Genomic DNA, 25,336 nt, shown 5'->3' with positions numbered 1-25,336 from the left:
GGAGTATCCATATCCATAAAGAAAGGGTTAAACCAAGATTATCTGCATCCATGCTGGGAAGGTTAACCTAGGAGTATCCAAATCCATGCTGGGAGGTTTAACTCCTTCCTGCCAGCAGGCACCATACCTCCATAAATCCAGGAGGGAGTTTTGGAGGGCAGGCAGGCCAGGGGTGCTGCTGGAACTTGGGCAGGAGCCTGTCCTTGTTTTTGTTTGCCAAGCTGGTCCGTGCTGAGCAAGCTCCCAGAGCAGGCAGTGCAGTGTGCCAGCTCTGACCTTGGCACAGGGAGTGCTTGGCTCCCCAGCCCAGCCTGGCAGGGCAGCAGGCTGAGGGGAGGGTGCAGTCCCCTCTCCTGCTGTCTCTGCAGGGATACAGCTGCTCCCCAGCAGCAACCAGGAATGGGGCTTAACTTGGGATGGTGGTGCATAGGTAAGTGGAATGTGGTGGTGTCGGTCAGTCTACCTCCAGGCACCCCAAGTTTTTACTGAGAAGGTGGTCAAACCCTGGAACAGACCTGCTGGAGAGGTGGTCAATGTCCCAAGCATGTCAGTGCCTCAGAGGCATTTGGACAATGCCCTTAACAACATGATTTAACTTTGTGTCAGACCTAAATTGCTTGGGCACTTGGCCCCAGTAGTCCTTGGATGGCACTTTCAACTGAAAATTTTCAGTGGTGACACCATGTACAGGGTGTGGGTGGGATCCAGCCCCACACTTGATCCAGGGGGGATGCTGGTCAGGTGGTGACAGAGTGGCACAGTGGTGCTGACCACACCAAGCACAAGATGGGTCACCCTGGTGGTACAGGGATGGTGTGGCACTGGACCTGGGTTCAGAATGGATTGAGAGCAGCCCTGAGGAGAAGGGCTTGGGGGTATTGGTTGTGCAAGAAGCTCAACATGACCTGGCCATGCGTGCTGGCAGCCCAGAAAGCCAAACGTACTCTGGGGTACATCCTCAGCAGAGTGGGCAACTGGCTGAGAGAGGACATTCTGCCCTTCTGCTCTGCTGATATTCCATCTGCAGCACTGCATCCAGTCTGGAGCCCCAAAATAAGAAGGATGTGAACCTCTTTGAGCAAGTCCAGAGGAGGCCACGAAGATGCTCAAAGGTCTGGAGCATCTCTGCTGTGGAGACAGGCTCAGGGAGTAGGGGCAGTTCAGCCTGGAGATGAGAAGGCTCCAGTGAGACCTTGGGGTCCCTTCCAGTATCTAAAAGAGCAGCAAAAGACGTGAAGAGGGACTGTAGACAAGAACACAGAGTGCCAGGACAAGGGGGGATGGCTTTGAAGTAACAGAGGACAGGATTAGATTGGATATTAGAAAGAAATTCTTCCCTCTGAAGGTGGGGAGGCCCTGGCACAGGTTGTGCAGAGAAGCTGTGGCTGTCCTGTTCCTGGAAGTGTTCAAGGCCAAGTTAGATGAGGCCTGGAGTAACCTGATCTAGTGAAAGGAGTCCCTGCTCATGGCAGGGGGTTGGAACCAGGTGGTCTTTAAGGTCCCTTCCAACCCAAACTATTCTGGGATTCATCAACCACATGGCTTGATGGATCCACCCTGGAAGCCTCATCCTGTTGGCCTTTTGGCTTTTCCCTGGTAGCCTCAGGACCTGCTGTCCCTTCTCCCATCTTTGCATCACTTCTCCTTCAGTGTAACCAGGCCAGCCTGGAGAACTGGGCTGGGAGCTGGGACGCCCTGGTTCTCACCGAGCAACCTTGGCAGCAAATGCTCTGCTCCTTGGTGTGGCCCCAGGAGAGTGAGAGTGGTGCAATGATTTCCTTGTCACTGATATTGCCTGCTCCACTGGGCTCCAAGACCTGATGATGGTCTAATTAGTGTTTCTGCCTCACAGCGCTGGTGGGAGCACTGCTCAGCCTTGTCCTTGCATGGAGGGCTGCAAAGGCTCCAGTTCCACTTAAAACTGGGTCGACTCAGTAGGATCTAGGACAGGTAGGAGAAAGATGGACTTGGGAGAAATGAGAGGGGCAGGGTGCAGCCCCCCAACAGGCATGTGTCTTCCTCACCCCTCCACCCTCAGGGATGCTCAGAGGTGCCAGGGTTTAGGAAGTGGACTGGCACTTGTGGAAGCAGCACGGTGTGACTGTGGCATCCCTAGGGTGACAGCCTGCATTTAGACTGCCACTGCCTGTCCCTTAGCTGGGGAAGCTGAGAGTGCTCATCTGCTGCTTCCCTAGGATGCTGGAAGCTGGTGGGATGGGGAATGTGGATCAGTGCCAATGCTCTGCTCCCCCAGAGTGCACTTTCTGATTGGCAGGGGTCTGAGCATGGCTCAGATGGATGCAGGAGCTGAGGGGGAAGGCAGGGTGGGGTGCTGGGTGTCACAGAGCTGGGAGCAAGGATGTTTGGGTGTTCCCTCTGCCACCGACTGAGTGACTGCACTGCCTTGGTCATGTCACTTCACTGCTGGAATGTGAAACATGCCCGGGGTCCCTCAGAGAGCACTGAAGCCTGGGAGGCTGTGGCGGCCCTTGTGGGGGAACACAGGGGCGGTGAGGGAGGAGGTATTGCTCCGGCCATCGCTTCCCTGGCAAGGGGAGGCTGTGGGCGCTGTGTGCGGCAGGAAGGCCAGCAGCAGCCCGGGGCCGAGCAAGCCGGGCTGCCCCCACTGCCCTCGCCCCAGGGGAGGTGGGATCCTGCTCCGGTTCACGGTGGGGCTCGTGGACCCCCGGGAATGCTGATGGGCCGGCGGGTGTGGAACCCCGCGGGCCGTGGCGGCGGTGGCGGTGGCGGTGCTGGCGGTGGCGATGGCGGTGTCGGCAGCGGTGTCGCTCGCCTCGGGGAGGGAGGTGCTCCCGTCCATGCAGCTGCCATTGGCGCTGGCTGGGCCGTGGTTTCCTGCCGAAATCACATGGCTCCCGCGTTTCCATGGAGAGAGCCGGGGTGGGCGCTGCCAAGAGCCTGCACGAACTCCCCGCTTGCTCCCGTCCATGGGAGTGGAACAAAGGGGATGCACCGAGCCAGGCCCGCTTTCGCCCCGCGCCTCGCCCCTCGCCTCTCCTGGGACATGTGAGTGCCGCCCACACCTCCGCACCCCGCGGGCACGGGAGGGTCGGGGGGAGCGGGGTCGGTGGCCCTGGCAGGGCTACACCCTTGGGGGGCCACGTCGCCGCAAGCCACCGCCCGCCCGCCCGCGTCCCTCTGCCGCCAGCCCCGCTGGGCGCCCCACGCCGCGCTGGGGGCTCCGGGCTGGGCGGGAGGGCAGGGACGGCGACACGGGCACGGACACGGACACGGACACGGGCTCCGCTCCTCCGCCCCACTGCAGAGCGCAGCGGTCCTCCGCGCTCCGGCCGGCACCGTGGCCGGAGCCGCCCGCAGAAGGAGCCGCCTGACAGTGGGGTATCAGGGCGAGCAGCCTCAATGTCACCCGCTGCCCCCCGACCCTGTCTGGGACAGATCAGCTTCTCCAGCTGCTCTTTCGCTCCCGGGTTTGGAATGACGCTGGTGGCACGAACCGTGCCCTGCCCCGAATCCCTCGGGACTCCAGGCAGGGGTACGGGCAGGGGTACGGCGGGCGAAGGAGAAGCTGCCCGTGCCCATATAGGGCCGTGCCCGGGCGCCGGAGCCCTGATCCCGCGGGAGAGGCTGCAGCCATCGCCCCATGGAGCCCCGCTTCGGGCGGGACCCGCCGGGCTCCCCGGGGACCGGGGTGCTCCGTGTCAGCTGGGTGCTGCCTCCTCCTCCCCTCCGGGGCCGCGGCGGGAGGAATGCTCGGGGGAATTAATGACACAGATCTCGCTTTGTTGCTGGCCCGATCCTCCTGTCTCCCAGCCCTTCCCAGCCTGCCAAGAAGTGCTCGGGAAGGCCTCGCACCATTAACCCTTCCCCTGCCGCACCATCCCAGGGCATGCAAACAGCCTCAGCGGGTTTTGCCCTTGCCGCATTCCCAGAGGAGACTCCCGAGGGCACCGGGAAGTCCTGGGCATCCTATAAACCCCATATCTCCCGTCTCCTGGCTGGTGGCCTCGCTGCGTCCCCCGGGCAGGGCTGGGACGGGAGGCTGTGACGCCGCGCAAAATCCGGCAGTGCAGGGCTTGTTACCGGCTTGTCACCAGTGGCGTTGCCTCCTCTCGGCTCGCTCGTGAGGGTCCCCGGTGCCTTGCCACAGTCCCCTGGGTGGAGAGGAGCTGTGGTGGCGTGGTGGTGGCTGAGTCCCCATGGAGGACATGCCATGATGGGGTTGAGCTTGGAAATGGGGGCAGCAATGGACATGGCAGGGATCGGGGATGTCGAGGGGAGCAACTGAGAGGTGTTGAGGTGCAACCAGGGGATAGCTGTTGATCTGCAATGGTGAGGACAGGGATATCTCTTCCCAAGCCTTGCTGAGGCTCCTGGTCAGAGCTGCTGCTTTGCCCAGGACTCTGCTGGCTGGGTTGCAGCAGGATGCTTGCGATGGGCATTGGACGGGAGGAGCTGGATGGGTGTAGGGTGTCCCCCAGGAATGCCACCAGGCTGGAATCCAGAGCGTGCCCGTGGCTGAGGCTCCTGCCATGACACTGACCTAAAGGACAGGACCCTGGGAAACCCATGGCAGGCAGGGAGCAGCTGGCATTCGAGGTCCCCTGGGCACAGTGAAGGCAGCCCAAGCGCTGGCTTTGCGTGGGCTGAGGGCAGTGCTGGGCTGGGACGAGCTCCCCGCCGCGTGCTTTGGGGTTATTTATAGGGCTGCCATTTATATCGCTTCTATTTCTGCAGCCGTGTGGGGACTATGTGAGGAAGGAGAGGGGAGGGCTCGAGTCTGCCACCGCCCCGTGCCCAGCCCCTCCAGGAAGGGATGCTGCCACAGCTTGGGGCCAGCCTGGCTGGGGACAGAGCCTGGCCTGGCACGAGGGCTGGTCTTTCCCCAGCCCTCATGGCATCCTCTTGTGGAGAAAACTCTGCGTTGGGCTCCCAGGATTTTTTGGAGTTGGCTTTGCCAGTTTTAGCAGAAAGTAAAGTCTGAGAAGTCAGCTGTAGCACTGTGCTGGGGGTGACCACCTGCAGCTCCAGGACCAGCTGTCCCAGCCCAGGACAGGTCACTTGATCACTTACTCTGCTTCTTCAAGCTGTGGCTGTGTGTCTTCTTGCCAAAATTGTCATCTCCTGACTTCTCTCAGAACTCCCCCATGGCCAAGAGCTTTTTGGTCCCTCACCAGACTGATTCCATCTCCACAAACCTTTTGGGCCACCTTTTGACACTGACTGAGGCTGATCTATGCCCTTTCCTGTCAGGTTTCCAGCTGTGGTGACATTCCCAGCCACTCAAAGATGTTTGTGGAGTACTTGTCCAAAACAACCTGAAATAGCTTCTTCATCACCTTGGCCTTTGGTGCTGGTGCCACTAAGGCAGTGTTGAACTGGGGCTGGTGGCTTCTGCAGGGGCTAGGTAGGCTCAGATTCAGTGCTGGTGGTCCCTGAGCCAGCAGGGAGAAGCTGGAGAATTTCCCTAGGACTCTGCTGGCAGGATGTGGGATCTATGGGAAGCTGGGCAGGGAAGTGGGAATAACCTGCTGGATTTTTCTGCCTGTGCACAAACTGACCGTGGCTGTATGTGTGTGTCCAAGCATGGCTGCCCAGGGAGTGTTTGCATGTTCAGCTGTTGTGGTTGGGGTGGGGATGCCCCAGGCCTGGTACGAGGAAGGCATAAAGGGACACTGCCAAAAAGGGAGCACCTGGGGCATTACACCCACAACATCCCTGCTGCAGAGGAGGGATTGAGGCAGCCACCCTGGCAGGTTGAGCTGAGCCAGAGTGGTGAATATGCAGGGAAACCTCCTGAGTTGAAGAGTCACATGGAGATGTCCCTTTCCTTGCACCCACTCTCTATTCCCAGCCCAGCCCAGAACAGGGACTCATTTAACTCAATTACCACCCTGGCACTGCTGGCGTGGCTGTGCCCTTCCTCTGCCCTCCCTTGGCAAGGTGTCCTGAGCTGTCAGGCCCTGCCTAGTGCCTTGCAGGATGCTGTGAGGTGCTCAGAGGGCACGGCTGACGGCATGTGTCCTCTCTGGTACCCTCTGCCACTTTTGGAATGCCCGACCCTGTCTCCTGCCTGCTCCTGGTGGTCTCCCCAAGGGTGATGCCCAGGATGGTGCCATGCCAGGCACTTCACCCATGTGTCAGCTGCCACACAGATCCCCCTGGGACTGCAGGCTGGGGAGAGACAGAGACCCCACAAGCAGCACAGCCTGGCTGCCACCCCTCTGTGAGGGAAGCCTGGAAGTCCCTCGCTCTGTGTGACACCGGGGAAAGCCCCTCCCGCAGCTGGGGCAGCTTTAGCGTGGCTTTCTCATTAACCTTTAATGAGAACAAACAAGCTGGCATGGCCGTGGCTGCGGGCGCGCTCCTGGCCGTGTGCCGCCGCGGGCTCCGCACGCTGCCAGCCGGGGCAGGCTCTGCTCAGGGAGGGATGGCCGCGGCCGGGGCGGTGCCGCAGTGATGTCGTTCCCGGGGGAATCAGCACGGGGTGAAAAGCCGCCGGTGGCCACTGCCCACGGCAGCCGCCAGGATGGGACTCTGCCCGTCGGTGTGGAGAGCCGGGGGGATGCATCGTGTCCGGGAGAGGTAGGAGAGGTCTTGGTGCGGCTTCTGGAAGGCTGGGGTGGAGATGGGCTGCTGGCTCCTCATGGCGCTGGCACTGAGGCTGGTGGGCACCTGGGATGGTTTTTGTTTGGATGCTTCTCAGAGCCAACCCAGCCTCACCAGCTCCAGCTGCTCTCCCAATGTGGCTGATGCTGCGCTGGGCACTGGGACCTGAGGGTGGCCTGGGTCACAGCATTCTCTGGTGACACTGCTGCAACCTTAGCTCTGCAGGCCTGACTGTGGCTGGCTCCAGAGTCACCTGTGGGTGCCCACAGTGGGGCAGCCATGCCACCATACGTGGGAACCCCTGACGCTTCTTGTCCCTTTTGGGACCTGCTCTGTGCTGGGGAAGCAATCCCACAACAGGCTCACTCTCTAGGGGAGGGGTTAACTTTGTGGGAGGACCTCCTATCTGCAAGGACCCCCAAGACTCTGTCTCAGTGCTTTTCCTCCTGAACCTGTCCTGACCTTGCTCTAAAATCAGCAGCAAACAGGAAAGGAGCCTGGGAGGGAGGTGTTTCTTCCTGCTCCAGTGACGTGGTGAGGGGCAGCTGATCCCAGCCTGGACAGAGCTGGATGCTCCAGCCTTTGTCTGACCTGGAGGGGGGTTGCAGTCTTGGGTATTCCCAGGACCAGGGCTGAAGCATGGTGACGTCTGTGCCACAGAGTCTCCTGGTTGTTTAGGGCACTAAACAGGGAGCTGCGGGACTGAGAGCTGCTGCTGGCTGCTGGCATGGGCATGGAGGGCAGGTGGGTCTGCCACACTGTGCTGTGGGAGCTGGACCTCCATGGAAAGCAGGACAGACATTCCCACATGGGAGTTGCACCCCAGCATCTTTGGAGAGCCCTGTGAGGAAGCCCTGGCTGAAGTGAGCTCCTCCAAGGCTTTGGATACTCGGGATACAAAGTAGGGACTTTTGAGCAAGGAAACCCTTTATCCCAGTGGCTCCTGGGTCTTGGAGGATGCCCACAGGCATACCACGGGATTGCATGTTGTGGGAAGCCTACAGCAAAGCCACGGTGATTTTATATATACACAAATATAACTATATATATTTATTATATTTATATATACTTATATTTAAACCCAAGCAATGCAGAAGCAAGCGGCAGTGGTGTGAGCATCAGCTGCCCACGGCTTTGTGCCTGCCCGCAGTGGAGCCGGCGGGGACGGGGGCGAGGGGCTGTGCATCCCCCGCCCAGCCCCGGGTGCAGCTCAGAGCCGGCGGGGCGTTCGGCAGGGCGGTGTGTGCTGGCCCTGGGTGCCGGCAGGAGCGGGAGTCTCCCAGGGAAGCGATCGGAGAGGGGCTGGAGCGGGGAGGGGAGGTTTGCAGTGTGTTCCCCTCCCTTCCACCCGTGCCTCAGTTTCCCTAGGGGGGCGGTGGGGAGGGAAGCATACGGACCGAGGTGTGCTCTGCTCCGGGTGTGGCCGGTGCCGGTGGGGCCCCTTCCCTGCAGGGGGGTCAGGCATCCTCCCGTGTCCTCCCATCCTCCGTCCCCTTGAGTCACGCCGGGGCTGCGGCGCTGGGCAGTGATGTCAGCCCGCGGGCAGGGGAAGCGGGGGAGGAGACTGCTGCCCGGGGGGGCCCTCCGGCCACGGGCCCCGCACTCGGCGGACAGACGGCATGAGAGAACAACAACCGGCCGGGACGCTGAGCCCAGCCCGAGGGGGATGTGCTGCCGCAGCACGCCATGAATGGCAATCCGAAAGGTACCGAGCGCCGGCAGCGCCAGGGCTCCCCGGTGAACAGCGAGAATTTGGGGACCCCCAGCTGTTCGAGGCTCCCGGGGTGACGTGGCTGGGCTCCGGCGGGGTTTTTTGGGGTGAGGAGTTTTCTTGAGGGGAACGCTCTCCCTGGCAGGGACACCAAGGACACACGCACCCGCCACCTGCAAGGGACGTGGTTGTCACCGCGGGTTGCAGTGACGGGGTGTCAGGACAGGGTCTCCGTGCAGGATAGAACCCCCTGGCTGCCTGATCTGCTCTTGCCTGCACTGAGATCCACCGTGTCTCAAGGCAGGAGAGGGGCCACAGCTGCCAGCTGCTCTGGGGTGATGCACCCCTGATGCCAGGGCAGCACCCAATGTCATGGCAGCAGTTTTCCTTGGCAAACTGTTTTTTCCCTGCTTGTGCCCCCGTGTCTGATGAGGACAAACAGAGCCCATCTCCATGTCAAGCATCCCTGGCATGGTGGCCCCAGGGGACCTGGGCAAACAGAGGGCCTTGAGGTTGCTTTTGTGCACTTGGACCAAGTTGTCCGGGCAGGATTTGTGGGGGCAGCTACTGGTACCCAGCAGAGCACTCTGGAGATAAGGATGTCAGGGGGAAGGTGGCATGTGGAACCTCCACAAGGTTATGCCAGTGCCAGGAGGATCCTTCCAAAGGTTCCCAGCACTTTTGAGAGGGATCACAGCCCACTCAGGAGCAGAGTCTGGTGCCCATGGCCAGGATGCAGCCCCATCTCACAGGGTACAGAGATGAGCGGTGTCCGTGGGGATCCTGACTGGGTGGGGGCTTGGTTTGTGCCTTCGGTGGTGGGGGACTCACTTCACAAGGAGCACTGTAGTCCTGGGCTGGTTCTCAGGAGCCATCCTAGAGGACACAGTGGGCTTGAGCTTTGCCAGCCCCTGGGAAGCCCCCTGCCCCAGTGGTGGCCGCTTCCCTGCGTTACAGTTTGGGTTTGCATCTGCTCCTGGCTGGAGACAGGGAGCCCGTGGGATGAGTGGCAGGGTCGGGGCTGTGAGCCCCCCCGAGGAGCTGGCTGTGAGTGTCCGCCTGTGCCGTGCCCTGCCCTTCCTCAGGGATACTCCGCGGGGTAAATAAGCACTTCCTCCAATTCTTCCCATTCGCAGCTCCTTCCCTTTCCTGCTGCCCTCCCACTTGGCCCAAGGAGCCAGCAGCCTCCCCTGGCCGCAGGGGCGGATATCAGCGCCATGTCCCTGCTGCCATGGGGCTGAGAGCACCCAGCACCCATCCATTCCAAACTGCCGAGAGCAGCAGCACCCAAACAGCCAAACCATCATTCCCTGTTCCCATGGGGGCTGTGGGGCTGTGACCTTATGGCTAAGACTTTCTCTCCGGGTGAGTCACGGGAGCCCGGATGCCATTCACTGACTCATCTGACTCCCAAAAGCCCCCAGTCCCTCTCCTTGCCCAGCAGGAGCAGGAACCGGGGGTGTCCTGCCTTCCTGGAGGAGAGGCAGAGCATGGAGAGGTCAGGGAAGAGGCGGCTCTCAGGCTCCTTGTGACCAAGGCGTGATGGCTTCGGTCCCCGGATGCTCCCATCCTCTGTGCTGAGGGGGATGAGGCGGGATGGGAGGGAAGAGCAGCTCCAGCCCACGCTGGGAGCCGGCCAAGGGCCGTGCCGGGGCCGGAAGGGGCCGCCGGGGGCCGGGGTACGTGCTTGGGCTGGGGCAGCGGGGCCGCAGCTGTGCAAACACGGACGCAGCGCTGCTCCCGGGGGAGCCGAGCCCGCGGGCTGCGTTCACAGGCTCCCGAGGTCACCCCCGCCGTGCGCCCAGGTGTCACCCAGAGGGACAGGATCTCCCCACTTGGCTCAGACACCATGGGCAGGCTGGATGGTCCTGTGGCCATCGTGGCCTTCCCCACTGAGGGACAATGTGCCCTGCTGTGCCCCGGGGATGTCCGGAGTGCCATCAGTGCAGGGACCACAGCCCACCCCCCTTGGGTGCCCTGGGTGCTGCTCCTTGGTCCTGGGGGTCTTCCCCGAGGTGAGGGTGCTGGAGCCTGCTGGGTTGGCACCCTGGGCGTTGGTGGCCTTCAGCGAGTGGCATCCCTGGAAGTGCTGGTCAGAGCACCCCCAGTTCCAGGGCTGCAGGGCTGGGGACTCAAGGGGAGCCAGTTTGGGGCGTCTCCGACCAGGGCAGTGTTGATAAACCCGCCGGAGCGACCTGAGGCTGGTGTCTGAGTGTCGGAAACAGAAACCAGCTGGGACCAACCCAGCCGGTCGGACTGCCCCCTCCGCTGCTCAGACCAGCATTCTTGGGATCCCAATCATCTCCAGAGCACCGGGCGTCGAGAGAGGAGCCGGCAGCCGGGCTGGAGAGCCCTGGGGTGGGCTCCAGCACCCCGTGCTGTGCTGCTTGTTCAGCTGCTCGCTGCCCTTCTGGCCGCTGCCCACGGGCAGTGCTGGCCAAGGACGGACAGAGGGACACACTCCCAGGATTGCGTTTCCTGCGCTGGGAGATCTGGAGGCAGTCTGTGGCACGGCAAAGGTGAACAGCTTGGTCGGGACGCAGGCTTGTTAGCACTGAGCCCTAACGATGGGCAGGGGGCGGTGGGGCTTGCTGGGACTGAACCTTTGGGGCAGGACCTTTTCTGCTCAGGAGAGAGAAAGGATGTGCTTGGGGCTTTAGCCCATGGCAGGGACATGAGTGTGCCGGTGCTCTGATGGTGGCAGCCTCATGGTAAGCCTGGCACGGGGCTCAGCAGCCTGGGTGAGATGTTGTGCCCAGTGGTCCCTTCCAAGCATGCCCCAGGCTCTGCTCCCTGCGGGGGCTGGCTGTGCTGCTGGTACCAGGTACCTCTTATCTCGGTAATGTCAGGAATGCACCATGCTGGGGATTTTTCCTCCTCTGTGAGCCAAGCCCAAGAATGCCAGGAACAGAGACCCCACATCATGCCTGCCCTGCCTTATGCAGGGAGTGCTGCCCTTCGGCACCCAGCTGACTGCTGGTGCTGGGCTGGAGCATCCTTGGGGCTCCTGGAGCATCACTCCTGCAGAGCAGGGGTATGGTGTCCCCCTCCCCTGAGGGGGCTTGGGGTCCTGGCACAGAATCTTGGTTGCAGGGTGCCAGGTCTGGGAATGCAGAGTGCCGTGGTGCATCCTGGTGGATGTTTGGGGGAGAGCTGGGTCCAGGACTGGAGTGCAGGGATGTGGTCCTGTCTGCAGCCACTGCTCCCTGTGCTAGTGAGGGAACTTCCAGTGCTTTGGAGCAGGATCCAGCATGGCACAAGTGTCTGCTGGAGCCTCTGAGGTGCCTTGCCTGGGGAGGTGGCTGCAGATTGCTCTGAGTTGTGCTGGGGCATCAGTCCCCTCCAGCACACCCAGCATCCTTCTCCCCCTCCTGCATCCTCCTCCCCTTGAGGCTCTCAGCATCTTTCTCTCTGACAACCTCAGCATCCTTCCCCAGTTCAGGCTTCTGCCTGGGAAACCCTCCTTAGAGGTCCCTCTGTGCTCCACAGTGGCAATGTGGGCTGGAGAAAGATGGGTTGGCAGGACTGTCCTCACCCTGAACTGTGACCTGCCCCACACATGAGAGCCTTGTCCTGTGGGTGGTGGGTGGCTGAGCCACTGTAGCACAGGAGCCACAGGCCCTCCTTGCTCAGTGGGGAGCAGATTAAAGAGCCCTGCAGAGGGTAATCTGCCCAGGCCTGCAGGTCAGCCGGGCTGCCAGGGATTAGAGCTCCTGGTAATGAGCTTAATTGGGACAGTGTTGTCCTGGAAAATGGAGGGACTGGCACCCAGATAATGCTGTGTCCGTGGGACCCGAGTGGCTCCATGGTGTGGGCTGGGACACGAGTCCCAAGGGGGAACCAGATGGACCTGCTGCCTCCTGGCTCCACTGGGATAGAGGTGAGTGGTGCTGGTGGTTAGCTGTGACTGCAGATGGCTCCGGCACATCCTGGGTGCTGCAAATCCCTGGCCCCAGCCTGGCGTGCGGGGTGGTGAGGGACACAGTGCTGGGGGGATGCCTGCCTGTGGCTGAGTGGGTGTGAGCTGTGTGGGACCAGGCTGAGCTGGGCTCCTGGGCATGGGGAAGGAGTGGGGATGGGATGGGAATGGGATGGGGTGGAAGCTCCAGCAGTGCCTGCCCTGCGTTGTTCACTGTCGGCCATGCTGGAGACAGGAGGAGAGGCAAAGTGAGCTCCTTAGGATGGAGGGAGGTGGCTCTGGCTCAGTCTGTCAGCCAGGGAAGCTGTGCACCCTGGGGTCCTGCCTGGCTGTCCCTGGTGGTGTGTGACTGCTGGGGACCGTGTGGGCTCATCCCCAGCAGCTGCCACAGCTCTGCTCAGGGCTGGATGGGACAAAGGGATTGAGCTGCCATCAGTGGTGGCCAGAATGAAGTGGAGCATCCTGCATCTTGCCCTTCAGTGGCTGCCCTGTGGGCTGGGCTCCTTCCTGTGCACAGCTGGCACTGCTGGGGGTGGCAGGGCCAGGAGTTCTGTTCTCCCCTACTCTTGCCTTGTCCTTTGGGCTGCCCTCCCCAAGGCCCAGCCCTGGCCAGGGCTACAGGGATGGTTCCTGTGGTGCAGACTGGCAGCCAGGTGCAGACCCAGAAAACTGCTCTATCCCTGACTGGCATCAACTGCATTGGCTGTGGTGGGGACAGGCAGCTCATGGCAGTGGTTTCAAGGTTCCTGGCTCTGTCACTGCCACGAGCAGAGGACAGGGTGCAACAGCCTTGGGGCTGGACACGTGTGGCCTGCACAGACTTTCCAGGGTCTGGCAGAGAATGGCTTGGCCTTTTCTTCACCCACTCAGAGCTCCTGGCAAAGCTGGGAACTTTCCCAAGTGCTTTGTTGTCCTTGGGTTTCCCTCCTGGTTGCTGGAGTGAGCGGAAGCAAGTGAGGAGTCAGCGAAGGGCTGGGCAGCCGAGTCCAGCCCTGTGCCTTTCCTGCCCCTGAAGCAGGGTGGCACGGGTAACAAAGGACATGGGAGAAGGTGGGGTTCAGGAGGAGGTGTCTGGGCTTGGGCACCGTGTAGAGTTTGCCATGGATGTATCTGGGAAAGGCCATGGTAGGCACCGGGCATCATCCCCTCTCTGTAACTCCCACAGGGCCAACCTGGGACATGTCTGGGTGTGCCCACTGATAGCTCCCAGTGCCCAGAGCCCCACTTCACCAAGGGAAGTATCTCTGGGGACAGCATGGGGTCTGTGTCCCAGTGCCACCAGGAGCGTTCTTGGACTGAGAGAGGGGGAAGTCTCCCATCCCATGGTCCGTGGGTGCTGTTCTCACTGCTGATGGCAGTCCTGCCTGCATGTGTGTCCTCACCGTGCTGCTGGTGACCCTGATGTGTCATTGTCCCCAGGGCGGCCCTCCAGGTCACACTCAACGATGTCACTGTCTGTGCGCCCGCAGCGCCGAGTCCTCGTCACCAAGATCAATAGGAGCCAGTCCTTCGCCGGAGTGAACTCATCGGCCGACCGGCCCTTCAGGTACGAGATGGCTGCTCATGCTGCCTGCCACGGGCACTGGGGACAGGCTGGGGCTCTGTGGGGACCTGCTGTGCATCCTGAGGCTCTTTTCCATCCAGCTGGCCCAGCGTCTCCCTCAGGGATCTTTTTGGTAGCCAGGGGCTCTTGCACAGGGGGGTGCAGGGAACACTGAGGCCATGTGAGACATCCCAACCTTCTGCCATGCCATGCCCCAGCTGGGATGAGGACCCTGCAGCCCTGTGGCTGCTGCCACGAGAGCATAAGAGAGAAGGCAGGTGTAGCTCACCTCATTCTTCAACCAGCTCCTAAGACCTTCCCTGTGACCACCTCATAATGTTTAATGGGTGCGGTAGAGCTGGGGTGGCTTTGAAGTGTCTTGATGGCCTTGACATCCTGCGGCAGCCAGTTTCAGGGTTGAGATCTGGTGTGAATCAGGGTTTCCTCAGGGTCACCTCAAACCTATTGTTTGAAAGGTTTTACCAGCTGCCTGCCAGCTGCAGTGTGAGGAGCAGCTGTTCCCTGCTCCATCCTCTCCATCTACTGGTGATGTTATGGTCCCTTCATACCCTTCCTCCTCCTCTCTGCTGAGCATCCCAACATGCTGCACTTCCCCACCAACCCTGTCTGCACCATCCCTCATTCCTGGCTACCGTGATGCAGGTAGTTGTTGGGTAGCAGGCAGAGCCTCCCTGTGCTCTGACCTCCTGCCCTACTCAACTCTGTCCCCAAGTCCTATGCAGCCTCTGGGCCAAGTGACACTTTCCAGGTCACCAGCACATCGCTGGTGATTTGTGGGTACCAGAGGGGGCCCCTAGAGATAGAGAAGAGTGAGGACTTTTAGATGCCTGCAACCCAGTGGTTGCCAGGGAGATGCTTGTGGGAGATGCCTCCAGGGACCTTGGAGGATGGGAAGGAGAAGGAATGGTGGAAATTAGGTGCTTACCCATCTCTTGGGAAGAGGCCAAGACAGTAATTTCCCCATCCATGATTCGGAGAAGTCTTTTGGTCACTTCTGTGAAGAGCAGCACAGGATGGGAGGTACAGGCTGGGAAATGAGGAGCCCATGGGATGCTTGGGAAGGAGGAAGGGAAGAGCCGGTGTGAGTGAGGCGTTGCTGGGCTGGGGAGTGACTCCATTGCACAAGGCAGGAAGGGTGGTGTTCACTCCCAGCGCTGGGTCGGCGTCCGCGGGTCGGCTGGGGGAGGCAGCTCCATCCAGCAGGTTTGGTGACATCTGGAGAGGCACAGCATCAGTGAGCGTGTCCCTGCCCCATGTGGCTGTGCTGGGTGATGAGGTGACAGGGCTGCTGGTCCCCAGGATGCTCCCATGATGGATTGGGATCCTTGCTTTACCCTGGAAGCACAGGATGGCATATTTCACCCTCTATGCCCCTGGCAATCTGGATTCTGGGCTGGAGCCAAGCATGCCCCCTTTAGAGGGCAGCCAGGGCTGGAGATGTCCTCACAGACCCTCCAGGAATTTGATTCCAGGTGGTACCTGCCTTTGCCTTGTCTCCCTCCAGCTGGCACCAGGGACCTGGTGGACCTGGCCCAGTGGATCTGGCCTCTGTGCCAGAGATTGCCTTTTTCTAGGTGCCTGGCTGGCTGGAGCACCCAGAAGGACCCTGGTGCTGTGTTCTGATCCCAGCCTCTCTCCCCAGGAATCTCTCACCTTTCACCCCCACTGTCTCCCGCAAGACTGGCTCCAGGGTCAGTAGGATGTTCTCAATGTCCCACAAATCCCCACCACCCAAGGTGCCTCAGCCCAACCGCCTGGACGAGGTGTATGAAGCTCTCAAGAAGGGCCTGACGTAAGTGCTGGGTGGGTGGAGGCTGAGAGCTCCTGAGGGGCATGGGGACAGCTTGTGACATGGCTTGGGGTTGGCAACTCTCTGCTCCCACCAGGCAGGGACATGCCAGGTCTCTTGGGCATGTTGCCTTGGTGTCCCAGATTGTGTGGGGTTCCGCATCCCATGTAGAGGCATATATGGGTTTCCTCCCACACCTGTGTGCTGGAACAGGGAGTGGGGATGTGCTGCCATGTGTGCTGGGCTGGTGTGGGCTGTGGGGAGCAGGAGCCCTGGACACAGCATCCCAACCTGACCCCCATGGTGTGGTTGCCCCCAGAGCCTACCTGGAGGTGCACCAGCTGGAACTGGAGAAGCTCAGCACGCAGATCCGTGAGTCCAAGAGGAATTCACGCCTGGTGGGTACCACTTAGGGAGAGCCTTATGGGGAATGGTGCTTTGGGTAAACAGCTGGGCTTGTGGGCACAGCTGGGACAACTCGTGGTCCATCTGTGCATGGGGCAAAGCCCATATCTGTGGAGTTGTAGGGGCCAGCCCAGGCTCTGGTGTTGGGGCTCCCATCCCTCTGTCATGCACTCTCCAGCCCTGGCTGGGTGCTGCATGTCCCACTGCCATGCTATGGGTGGTGGGTACCATGTGCTGGGTCTTCTTTGGGTGGGCAGAGCTGGCTTTGTGCTACATCTTATCCCTGTCATCTTTCCTCCAGGGCTTTCTCTATGATCTGGATAAGGTAAGTAGGATCGGTGTCTCATTCCCCTTGAATTCCCCTTCCTTGTGCCTGGGATGTGCTACTGCCAGCCCCACTCTACTAGCACTGCCCTGCTGCCTTGTCCCCTGGCAAGGACAGGGTCTGGGGCTCTGCAGGCAGGGTGGCCCAGGTGGGCAGGGGATGAAGCAGAGATGATCTTGTAACCCCTTTCAGGCAAACAGAAGCTGTTGTTAGTGAGTGCAGGGCATGGGTTAGCTCACAGGCTGGGAAGAAAGCAGCCTGGAGCCTGGCTTGGCTCCTGGAGGACCTTCTGGTGCATGGGTCTGGAGAAGGCTGCAGCACATGGGTGCTTCCCACTGGCTGCCACCCTGCAGCTCCCAGGCAGGACCCCAGCTTCAGTACAGGGACTGCAGAGGCCACATTGTGACCTGTGGCTCCTCCGTGGAGGGGCTGCACTGCTGCTCACACCATCTCCTCTGCTTTTCCAGCAAGTGAAGTCAATCGAGCGCTTCCTGCGTCGCCTGGAGTTTCATGCCAGCAAGGTGAGAGCTGGGGCAGTGCTGGGGTGGCCGTGCTGTCCCCAGCCCTGTGCCTGTCACTGCAGCTCTGGCCTGTCCTTGCAGATAGATGAGCTGTATGAGGCTTACTGCATCCAGCGGCGGCTCCGTGATGGAGCCCACAACATGGTCAAGGCTTACAGCACCGGCTCGCCGGGCAGCCGGGAGGCACGCGAGAGCCTGGCCGAGGCCAGCAAGGGCTACAAGGAGTACACAGAGGTGAGGCAGCTGGCTGGCTGGGCTGGCAGGGTGCTGAGTCCATGGCTGGCTGCTCATAGGTCCTGTCCATCCGTTTGTCTGTTCCCAGAACATGTGTCTGTTGGAGAATGAGCTGGAGAGCCAGCTGGGCGAATTCCACATCCGGATGAAAGGTACCCTGTCCTGCTCCATCCCTGTCCTGCTGCCTGCCTGCCTGCCTGCTGCCTGCTGACGCCCCTCTGCCTTCTCTTGCAGGATTGGCAGGCTTTGCCCGGCTTTGTGCTGGTGACCAGTATGAGGTTGGTGGGACGATATGGGTTGGGTTCTGCTCTTCCTCTGCTCTCTTGTCCTTGGGGTGTCTGAGGGGTGTAGGTGGGTGCTGGCGTGGAGGGCGTGTTGCAGGGTGGTGATGGTGGATGGCATGAGTCCATGGCCATGCCTAGGGACATACAGAGAACACCCTGGGGTCATTTCTCCCCCATACCCATACCTCTGCATCCCCAGATCTTCATGAAGTATGGACGGCAGCGGTGGAAGCTGCGGGGGCGCATCGAGGTGAACAGCAAGCAGGTGTGGGACAGCGAGGAAATGGTTTTCTTGCCCCTCGTCACTGAGTTCCTCTCCATCAAGGTATAGTGCATAAAAGGACAGGGATGGGGTGGGACAGCTATCCCTCTGCATCAGAGTCATTTAGGTCAGAAAAGACCTCTGTGATCATCAAGTCCAACTGTTAACCTAGAACTGCCAACCCCATCATTAAACTGTGTCCCCAAGTGCCACATCCACATGTTTTTTGAACATTTTCAGGGATGATGATTCCACCAGTTCCCAGGGCTTACTTCCAGCACCTCACCTAAACATCACCCTCACTGGCCCATGGTTTCATTTCCTCCTTCCTCTCTTCCTTTTCCAGGTGACGGAGCTAAAGAGCCTGGCCAACCACGTTGTGGTGGGCAATGTGTCCTGTGAGACTAAGGACCTCTTTGCAGCTCTGCCCCAGGTAGTGGCTGTGGATATCAACGACCTGGGCACGCTCAAACTCAGCCTGGAGGTGACCTGGAAGTGAGTACCTCAGCAGGCACTGCTGGTGGTAGATGACAGTGCAGGGGATACGACCCACCCCAGTCTGTCTCCCATCCCAAAACCGGGCTGTAATTATAGAAAACCAGAGCCGGTCTGGAGGGGTTCCTGGTGTCTTGAGACATACCCCTCACCTCCCTGCTGTCCTCCTGTCCTCCCCAGCCCCTTCGACAAGGACGACCAGCCCTCAGCAGCCAGCTCTGTCAACAAGGCTTCCACAGTGAACAAGAGGTTCTCCACCTACAACCAGAGTCCGCCTGACACGCCGTCCCTGCGGGAACAGGCATTCTATGTAAGTGTGCACCAGGCAGGGCTGCTCAGGAGACATGGCCAGTGGAGGGGTCCACACAGGGATGTGCCTAGGCAACGTCTGAGAGGGTGGCACAGCTCAGGGATGGGTAGGCAGCTCCTTCCTCTCCAGCCATCCCACCAGGACTCCCCAGTACCGGCACCTGCTCCTCCCTCCCACGTTCACAGCTCCTCTTCTCTCTGCCCAAGAGCCCGGAACGGGCAGCTGACAAGCGTGGTTGGTCCTTGCTGGACATCTTTCGGGAGACACTCTTCGAGAAGCTGTCTCAGAGCTGCTCCTGCGGCGATGTCTCCTCGGCCGAGCTCGGGAGATGGCCGCAGCAGGGCCGCGTAAGTGCGGGGCTGGAGCAGGCCAGTAGCTTAGCCCAGCGCTGTGGCCATCCCGCTGTAGCTGTAGCCGGTCCTTGTCTCCTACTCACTGTCCCTCGCTGATGCCCAAAGGCCTGATTCTGCCAGGCTGGGTCTGGCTGGTCCTGCAGAGCTGGTCCCAGAGCTAGGGGAGCCTGGGTTCACCCCCGTGCAAGAGTTGGGCTCTAGTGAGTAGACAGCTTCTCCCTGTCCCCGTGCTGGTGGCATTGGTGTGGTACTGGTGATGGTGCTGGTGAAATGGTAATGGTGTAACAGTACTGCTGTGGTGCTGGTGTGATGCTGTCATGGTACTGGTGTGCCTAACGTGGAGTTGGCTTGGTATCGGTTCAGTGATGGTGAGCCACAAAATTGGTGGTGGCCAGTGCTGTCCCCAGCTGGTGCTGGAGCTGTTATTGTCCTTGCAGCCATGGTGGTTGGTGTCCTTGGCTCCATGTGTTGCATCCCATTGTGCTGAGGGAATCCCAGCACCCCAAGGCTCCAGGACATACAGAGCTGTTCATGGGGAGCTGGATTGCCTGCTGGCACTGGGTGGGATCCAGAGCTGGAAGCTGCCAGGTGTTTGCTGGCCATCCTGCTGTGTCAGCAGAGCCATGGCAGCCTCAGTGCCCTCCAGCTCAGATTGATCCTGCCCCTGCTTGACATGTGGACAGCTGGAGGACATGGGGCACCAGGAGCAGGGTCTCAGCTGACACCATTCTCCCCCCTCTAGAATATGCTGCGGCGCCAAGAGGAGCTGGAGAACGGCACAGCCTGGTCCATCTCCTCGGAGTCCTCAGATGACTCCTCCAGCCCCCAGCTGTCCAGCAGTGCCCGCCATGCCACACACAAGCCCATCGTGCAGCCTGAGGTGCAGGCCTCCGCCCCTGCCATTGAGATCTCCTTCTCCCAGCAACCAGAGGAGGCTGACGCCGTGCTTGGGGCCAGTGGCAGCAGTGTCCCCTCTGCCAGGAGCCAGCCGGAGGAGCCGAGCAGCCGTAAGAAGGACGCAGTGGCCAACGGGCATGTGCCCTACTCCCGGACTCTGAGCCACATCAGCGAGGCCAGTGTGGATGCCACAATGGAGGTCAAGACTGTGGAGAGCCCTTGGGAGCCTGCGCCCAGCACGGAGGACACAGGGATGGGCAAGCAAGATGCACACTCTCTGCCTGGTGCTGCGGTGGCAGCTGCTGTGGCAAGGCAGGACAGGGCCACTGAGGCCAAGCCTCGTGCCTCCGTGGCATGGGCCACCTCCTGCGAGGAGGAGGCTGGCAGTGCAGAGCCAGCGCAGAGCCAGGCGCCAGCACAGAGTGACTATGGCACCGGGGCCCCCACAGCACTGGCACAAGCCTCTGCAGAAGAGAGGCCCATCCCAACCCCACCACTGCCCACCAGCACCCCTGAGGTGCCACGGGGGAAGATGGTGGATTCAGGTCTGGAGGAGGCAATTGGCCTCCTCGGCTCAGCTCTGGATGACTATCGGGGACAGTTCCCAGAGCTGCAGCCCCTCGAACGGGAGCTCAAACGTCTGGAGGAGATGCTGCTGGTGAGGGGCTCTCAGGGGTGTCATGAGGTGAGGGTGACAGGGTCATCCTGGCTGGCAGTGCCTGGGAATGATGGGGACAGGGCCAGCCATGGTGGCAGTGCTCAGAGGCAATGGAGACAATACCATCCCTGCTGGCAGTGCCCAGGGGTGATAGGGATGGGGCCAACCCTGCTGGCAGTGCCCCTGGGTGATGGGGATGGGGCCATCTGTGATGGCATAACCTGGTAAAGCAGGTGGCAGGGCTGTCTTGGCTGGTGAGCCAGGATCCATCTCCACCATGCCTTCCTCCACAGCAGAAGCAAGGCGTCTTCCTCAGCCGGGCCTCCAGCATCAGCCTGACAGTGGAGCATGCACTGGAGAGCTTCAGCTTCCTCAACACCTCTGACATGGAGGACTCAGAAGGCTCTGAGGAGGAGCCTCTCCAAGATGAGAGGTGCACAGTGGGGCTCATAGCATGGGGCACAGGGCAGGAGATGGCACCTGGGGCAGTTGGAATGGGGGATGTTCAAGGGTGCCCAAGCATATTTATATCTGTTCATCACAGCTTAGGGAAGGTCTAGGTCAAGAACCAGCAGTACCTGGTCCTTCTGGTGGTATAATGTCACCCTGCAGCTCTCCATGAGGAGTGGGCTGGAGGCAGTCCTTGTGCCCCTGGCACTTGTCCTCTGCCCTGTGGGTGGGGAAGGGCCAGGTCCAGGTGTCATGTGCTGATCCACTGCCTTGATCTCTCCCTGGCTTGCAGGAGGGCTGGCAGACCCCTGCGCAGCACCAGAGCCCCCAGCGCTGGCGAGATGGGGGCAGATGACACCGGAATGTGCAGTGGTTCTGAGGCCAGCACTGACCCCATGAGCACTGGCAATGAGTTCCTGGATAAGGCACTGGTGCTTCACCTCAACAACTGCAACCGCCTGCTGCTGGTGAGGACCAGGGAGCAGGGGACACCCTGGGGTGGGCTGCATGTACCTCCTTGAAGGAGGTCTTGCTGCAGCCTGGAGGCTGTGATGTGGGCAGTGAGCTCTGTCCCTGAAGTCCTTGGTTTGGCTGTGCCTTGCAGAAGCTGGGCACCTTCGGTCCTCTGCGGTGCCAGGAGATGTATGCCCTGGACAGGCTGCTGCGGGAGTCCCAGGTGCTGGAGATCGTGTGCCAGCTGACGGAGGAGCGCGCAGGAGCAGCCACCTCGGCTGCTGATGGTAAACAAACACAGCTGAGGGGACCCCTCTGTGCCATCCTGGAGGCTGTGTGAAGCCTGTGTCCCCTCGTGGGCGTGGCTGGGCAGCAATGAACCATGCCAGACAGAGGGCAGGAGTCACCTGCCTGGTGCCATGGCCTCAGGGAGGTCTGACAGTGCCTGTCCCCGCAGTGGTGCAGTTCTCGACGCGGAAGGAGGGCGTGCTGCCCCTTTGGGACCTCTGTGTGGAAGTGCCCAACATCTACACCTGCCCTGTGGAGCGATTCCTGCAGGTGCTCAGTGCCCAGTATGCAGCTCCCATCAGTGAGCAGCACCCTGGTTTGGCTGATATTGGTGAGTGCGTGCCCAGGGATGTTTGGGGAGTTGCCAGCCTCACTTAGTGACCATGAGTGGGAAGATATGGGTGCCAGGAGCTGCACAGAGGAGTGACCATGGCTGCTGCACATTGTGATCCTGATTCTTTCCCACAGTGTGTGTGAAACTGGTGGAGGACATGCTGAACCGGCGGCTGCCCCGGCGGCCCGGCAGTGCCCAGAGTGAGCAGGTCACCATCTTCCAGTACTGGAGCCACTTTGAGTCACTCGGTGCCCTGGTGCTTGACACCTACATGATGGAGCTGGCAGAGGAAGGTGGGTGTCCTCTCACCCTCCTTAAGTCCTGGGATGCGGTGCCAGAGTATCACTGTAGTGATTGATCACCCTGCAGCAGTGCCATGACCATTCTGGGGCATCACCAAGAGGCTCAGCCATCCTTGGGGTGGGCAAGTCAGTCTGATTTAGAGTGCAGCCCAGTCCCATACTCCCTTTTGATATCCTTGCTGTAGGTCCCCCAGTGTCTTGGGAGCAATTCCATGCATTGGCACCTTGTGTGGGGCCCACTCTGCCCAGCATGGATCCGAGGTGCCCGGGGATGGGTGGCAGGGGTGTGGGGGCAGTGCTGTGTGAGTCCCCATACCCTGGATGGCTTCCTGCAGCACTGCTGGCACAGAACCTCAACTCAGACGACCAGGACGTGGTGCTGCGTGCCCTGAAGCGCATGCCCGAGGGCCGCCTGAAGAAGGAGGGACTGAAGGCGCTGAGCCTGCTCCTCGTGGAGGGCAACAGCAAGGTGGTGAGCGCCGTGTCAGCCCAGCTCCGCAGCCTGGCAGAAAACCCCCGCTTCCGCCAACGGGTACGTGCTGGGCCAGCCAAGCATGACGTGGGCTGGTGCCACAGCCCCCGGGGTGGGTGCTGCCCCTGCTCTGCTACAGATGGTGGCACTGACTCCCCCATCTCCCCCAGGCCCTCGTGTGTTTCCTGGAGCAGCTGGAGGATGAGGAGGTGCAGACACGTGTGGCAGGGTGTGCGGCGCTGGGCTGCTTGAAGGTGAGGGATGTGGGTAGGAGGCAGCAGGGCTGCATGTTCCAGGGGAAGAGGAAACACAGTGAGAAGGAAAAGAAAGAGGATGAGGGGCTTTTCTGCACCATGGGGCTGCAGCACCATCTGCTACCTTCCCCAGCTGGCTCTGTTCCTGCTCCAGCCTTGACAGCCAAAACTCATTTCCTTGTCCCTTCTCCTGCAGGCCAAGGAGAGCATCGAGCAGTTGGTTTACCTGTGCCAAACCGACAAAGAGCCTGTGCGGGAGGCAGCCAAGCAGAGCCTGATGCTGTGTGGTGAGTGTTTTGCTGCTTCTCTGCTTGCTCCCCACCCACAGCATCCCAAGTGGCATCTCCTGGTGCCAGCAGTGCCCATGGGAGATGGGGCTCCATGGCTACCCCACGCACTCTGGTTCATTATGCCCCGAGCTCTGCCAGGCAAGAAAAAGCTGGCAGCGAGGGCCAGGCATCCTGTAGCCACAGCACTAAGCCTGGTTATTATTTATTATTTGCTAGATGGCCCTGAGAGAACCATCTGAGTGTGTTTCTAGGCCTCCAGATCATGGCAGCTGCTGCACAGGTTGGGACACGTGAGCTGTCCTCGTATCCCTTGTCCCTGCTCCGGCTGCTTTGCTCACGAATGTCTCTGTCTTAGAGCCTGTCAGCTGTGTCACGTTTTGGAGTCTGTGTGTCTTGGTTGTTGATAGTGCACATCCCACTGGCACCCCGACACATGTAGATGCCTTGTGTCCTATGTCCCAGCAGATTGTCCATGTCACCATCTCTTGCTGGGGATGGCCGCTGCGGGCAGATTTGCAGGCAGAGCTCAGAGTGAGCCTGTAGCATGGATGTGTGCATCCCTATGTGTGCCTGGGGGTTCTTGGGGAGCCCTTGTGACCCCCATGCCAGTGCATGCAGATGTGCACAGCTGTTGGAGCCACCGGAGCTGGCACAGCCCTGAGCACTGGTACCTAGGCCCCAAGTGAGGCTCTCCACATGCCAACAGTCCTGCAGCTGAAACACAGGTTAACCCTGTCCTGCGTGGGCAGCTGAGAACGGGATTTGCAACTTCTGAATCAGGAGCTCTGGGGACTTTTTGATCCAGATCCCAGCTGGGACCTGCCCAGGGGTGTGCTATAGAGAACAAGAGAGGTTTCCATGCTGTGGCCATAGCACGCAGGCTCAGCTCTACCAGGTATTAGGCATGTTTCCCTGGAAAGGCCAGGGTAGGTGGCCCGGGATTGGCAGGGGACAGAACTTCTGCGGTTTGTATCACTGACCGTGGCATGTACTTGCAGGGGAAGACGGTAAATCAGCTCACCGGCGACTGGAGGAGACCCTGGATAGCCTCCCGCGGATCTTTGCACCAGCCAGCATGGCCAGTACAGCTTTCTGAGACCCACGCACACCCGCCTGCCACCCCTGAGGGCAAAGGCACTGCTGGGCCACCCGGGCTTGCACGGACTGGGGACCCGGCAGCTCCGCTCCCGGCAGCACACCACAGTATTACCCCGCCTGCTGGCAGCTCGCCATGGCCGCACACTGCCTTACGGAGCACCGCTTCCCTGTCCCCGGCCACCGGCCCCACGGGTGTCACCTCCACACCACCGGGCAGGGGGCTCGCTGCACATCCCACCCTCTGATCGCTATTTAAAGTACCCAGGGAGTCCACCCTTCCTGTCCCCCTCATCCGCTCCAGCTGCCAGGACTGGGGTGGTTGGAGGTACCGGATTGCTCTGCCTCCTCTTGCCTTCCTCTCGCTCGAGGGCACGCGCCCTGTCCCGGAAGGACCTGCACTTTGGAAACCTTGCTGTTTCTTTCCAGGAGCTGCCAGGGCCATGGGGACTGCTGCCCTCTGCCACCTGCAGTCCCCAGGACTTAAATAAAATGAAATATAAGATATTAATATATTCTGCTGGCGTTTCTTCTTTCCAGCTCCATGTGCTCCTGTCCCTCCCTGGCTCGTGGCTGTAGGGAGTGTAGTGAGATGTGGCCTCAGCCCAGAGCCTTTCCTGGCCTGTTGGAAAGTGCTGTGGAGGGCAGGGGCAGGAGGAGCGATAGAGGGATGGACAGACGGATGGACAGAAGCTGCCACCTTTTTTTTGTTTGTTTTGTTTTATTTTATTTTTTATTTACAGATTTTTGCAGAAAAACAAAGGCAAAAAATTCTTTTCTATATTGTCTCTATAAATCTATATATAATGTAATTACAGAGAATGACTAATTTTGATTTTAAAGCAGAAATAAAAACCTTTAAAGAGTGTTGGTGTCACTGTAAGGGTGTTTTTTTGGTCCCAGCGCCCTGGGACAAGGCAAGTTGGGTGTCAGCATAGCTGCCTGGAGGGTGACAGAGGATGTCATGGAAAATAATTGTGATTTCTGGCCCTGCAGAAATCAGCCAAATGTTGCCAAAATTTGGCTGCTCAGCATGGGATGCATCACCCAAGGTAATAGGAGGTGGCCACACAAGATGGGGCC

General features: G+C 60.2%; 1 protein-coding gene across 8 annotated transcripts in view; it reads left to right on the top strand.

Annotated features, from left to right (window-relative positions):
- The window catches only part of RIPOR1 (RHO family interacting cell polarization regulator 1), a 31,445-nt gene extending 6,315 nt beyond the window's left edge, over positions 1–25,130 (top strand). Inside the window, exons 1-23 of one of the 8 annotated variants that reach the window (XM_059481584.1) lie at positions 2,766–3,027; positions 13,638–13,764; positions 15,425–15,574; positions 15,891–15,969; positions 16,278–16,301; positions 16,769–16,822; positions 16,904–17,056; positions 17,145–17,208; positions 17,291–17,334; positions 17,540–17,665; positions 17,949–18,097; positions 18,278–18,407; positions 19,503–20,342; positions 20,609–20,748; positions 21,058–21,232; positions 21,370–21,505; positions 21,676–21,837; positions 21,975–22,133; positions 22,478–22,674; positions 22,785–22,868; positions 23,065–23,155; positions 23,375–23,438; positions 24,157–25,130. In XM_059481584.1, coding sequence (XP_059337567.1) covers positions 2,766–3,027; positions 13,638–13,764; positions 15,425–15,574; positions 15,891–15,969; positions 16,278–16,301; positions 16,769–16,822; positions 16,904–17,056; positions 17,145–17,208; positions 17,291–17,334; positions 17,540–17,665; positions 17,949–18,097; positions 18,278–18,407; positions 19,503–20,342; positions 20,609–20,748; positions 21,058–21,232; positions 21,370–21,505; positions 21,676–21,837; positions 21,975–22,133; positions 22,478–22,674; positions 22,785–22,868; positions 23,065–23,155; positions 23,375–23,397 — 3,369 coding nt within the window. In that variant the 3' untranslated portion in view covers positions 23,398–23,438; positions 24,157–25,130. Of the gene's footprint in view, positions 1–2,765; positions 3,028–6,505; positions 6,565–8,181; positions 8,294–10,626; positions 10,819–13,637; positions 13,765–15,424; positions 15,575–15,890; positions 15,970–16,277; positions 16,302–16,768; positions 16,823–16,903; positions 17,057–17,144; positions 17,209–17,290; positions 17,335–17,539; positions 17,666–17,948; positions 18,098–18,277; positions 18,408–19,502; positions 20,343–20,608; positions 20,749–21,057; positions 21,233–21,369; positions 21,506–21,675; positions 21,838–21,974; positions 22,134–22,477; positions 22,675–22,784; positions 22,869–23,064; positions 23,156–23,374; positions 23,439–24,156 lie in introns of those variants that run through there. The other 7 variants (XM_059481583.1, XM_059481582.1, XM_059481581.1 and 4 more) reach the window with 7 other exon arrangements.
- Positions 25,131–25,336: the final 206 nt, after the last annotated feature.

Source organism: Ammospiza nelsoni, chromosome 13, assembly GCF_027579445.1.
Source record: "Ammospiza nelsoni isolate bAmmNel1 chromosome 13, bAmmNel1.pri, whole genome shotgun sequence".
Lineage (NCBI taxonomy): Eukaryota > Metazoa > Chordata > Aves > Passeriformes > Passerellidae > Ammospiza > Ammospiza nelsoni.
The sequence above is the reverse complement of the archived record's forward strand: the minus strand, read 5'-3'. Positions and strand labels throughout refer to the sequence as shown.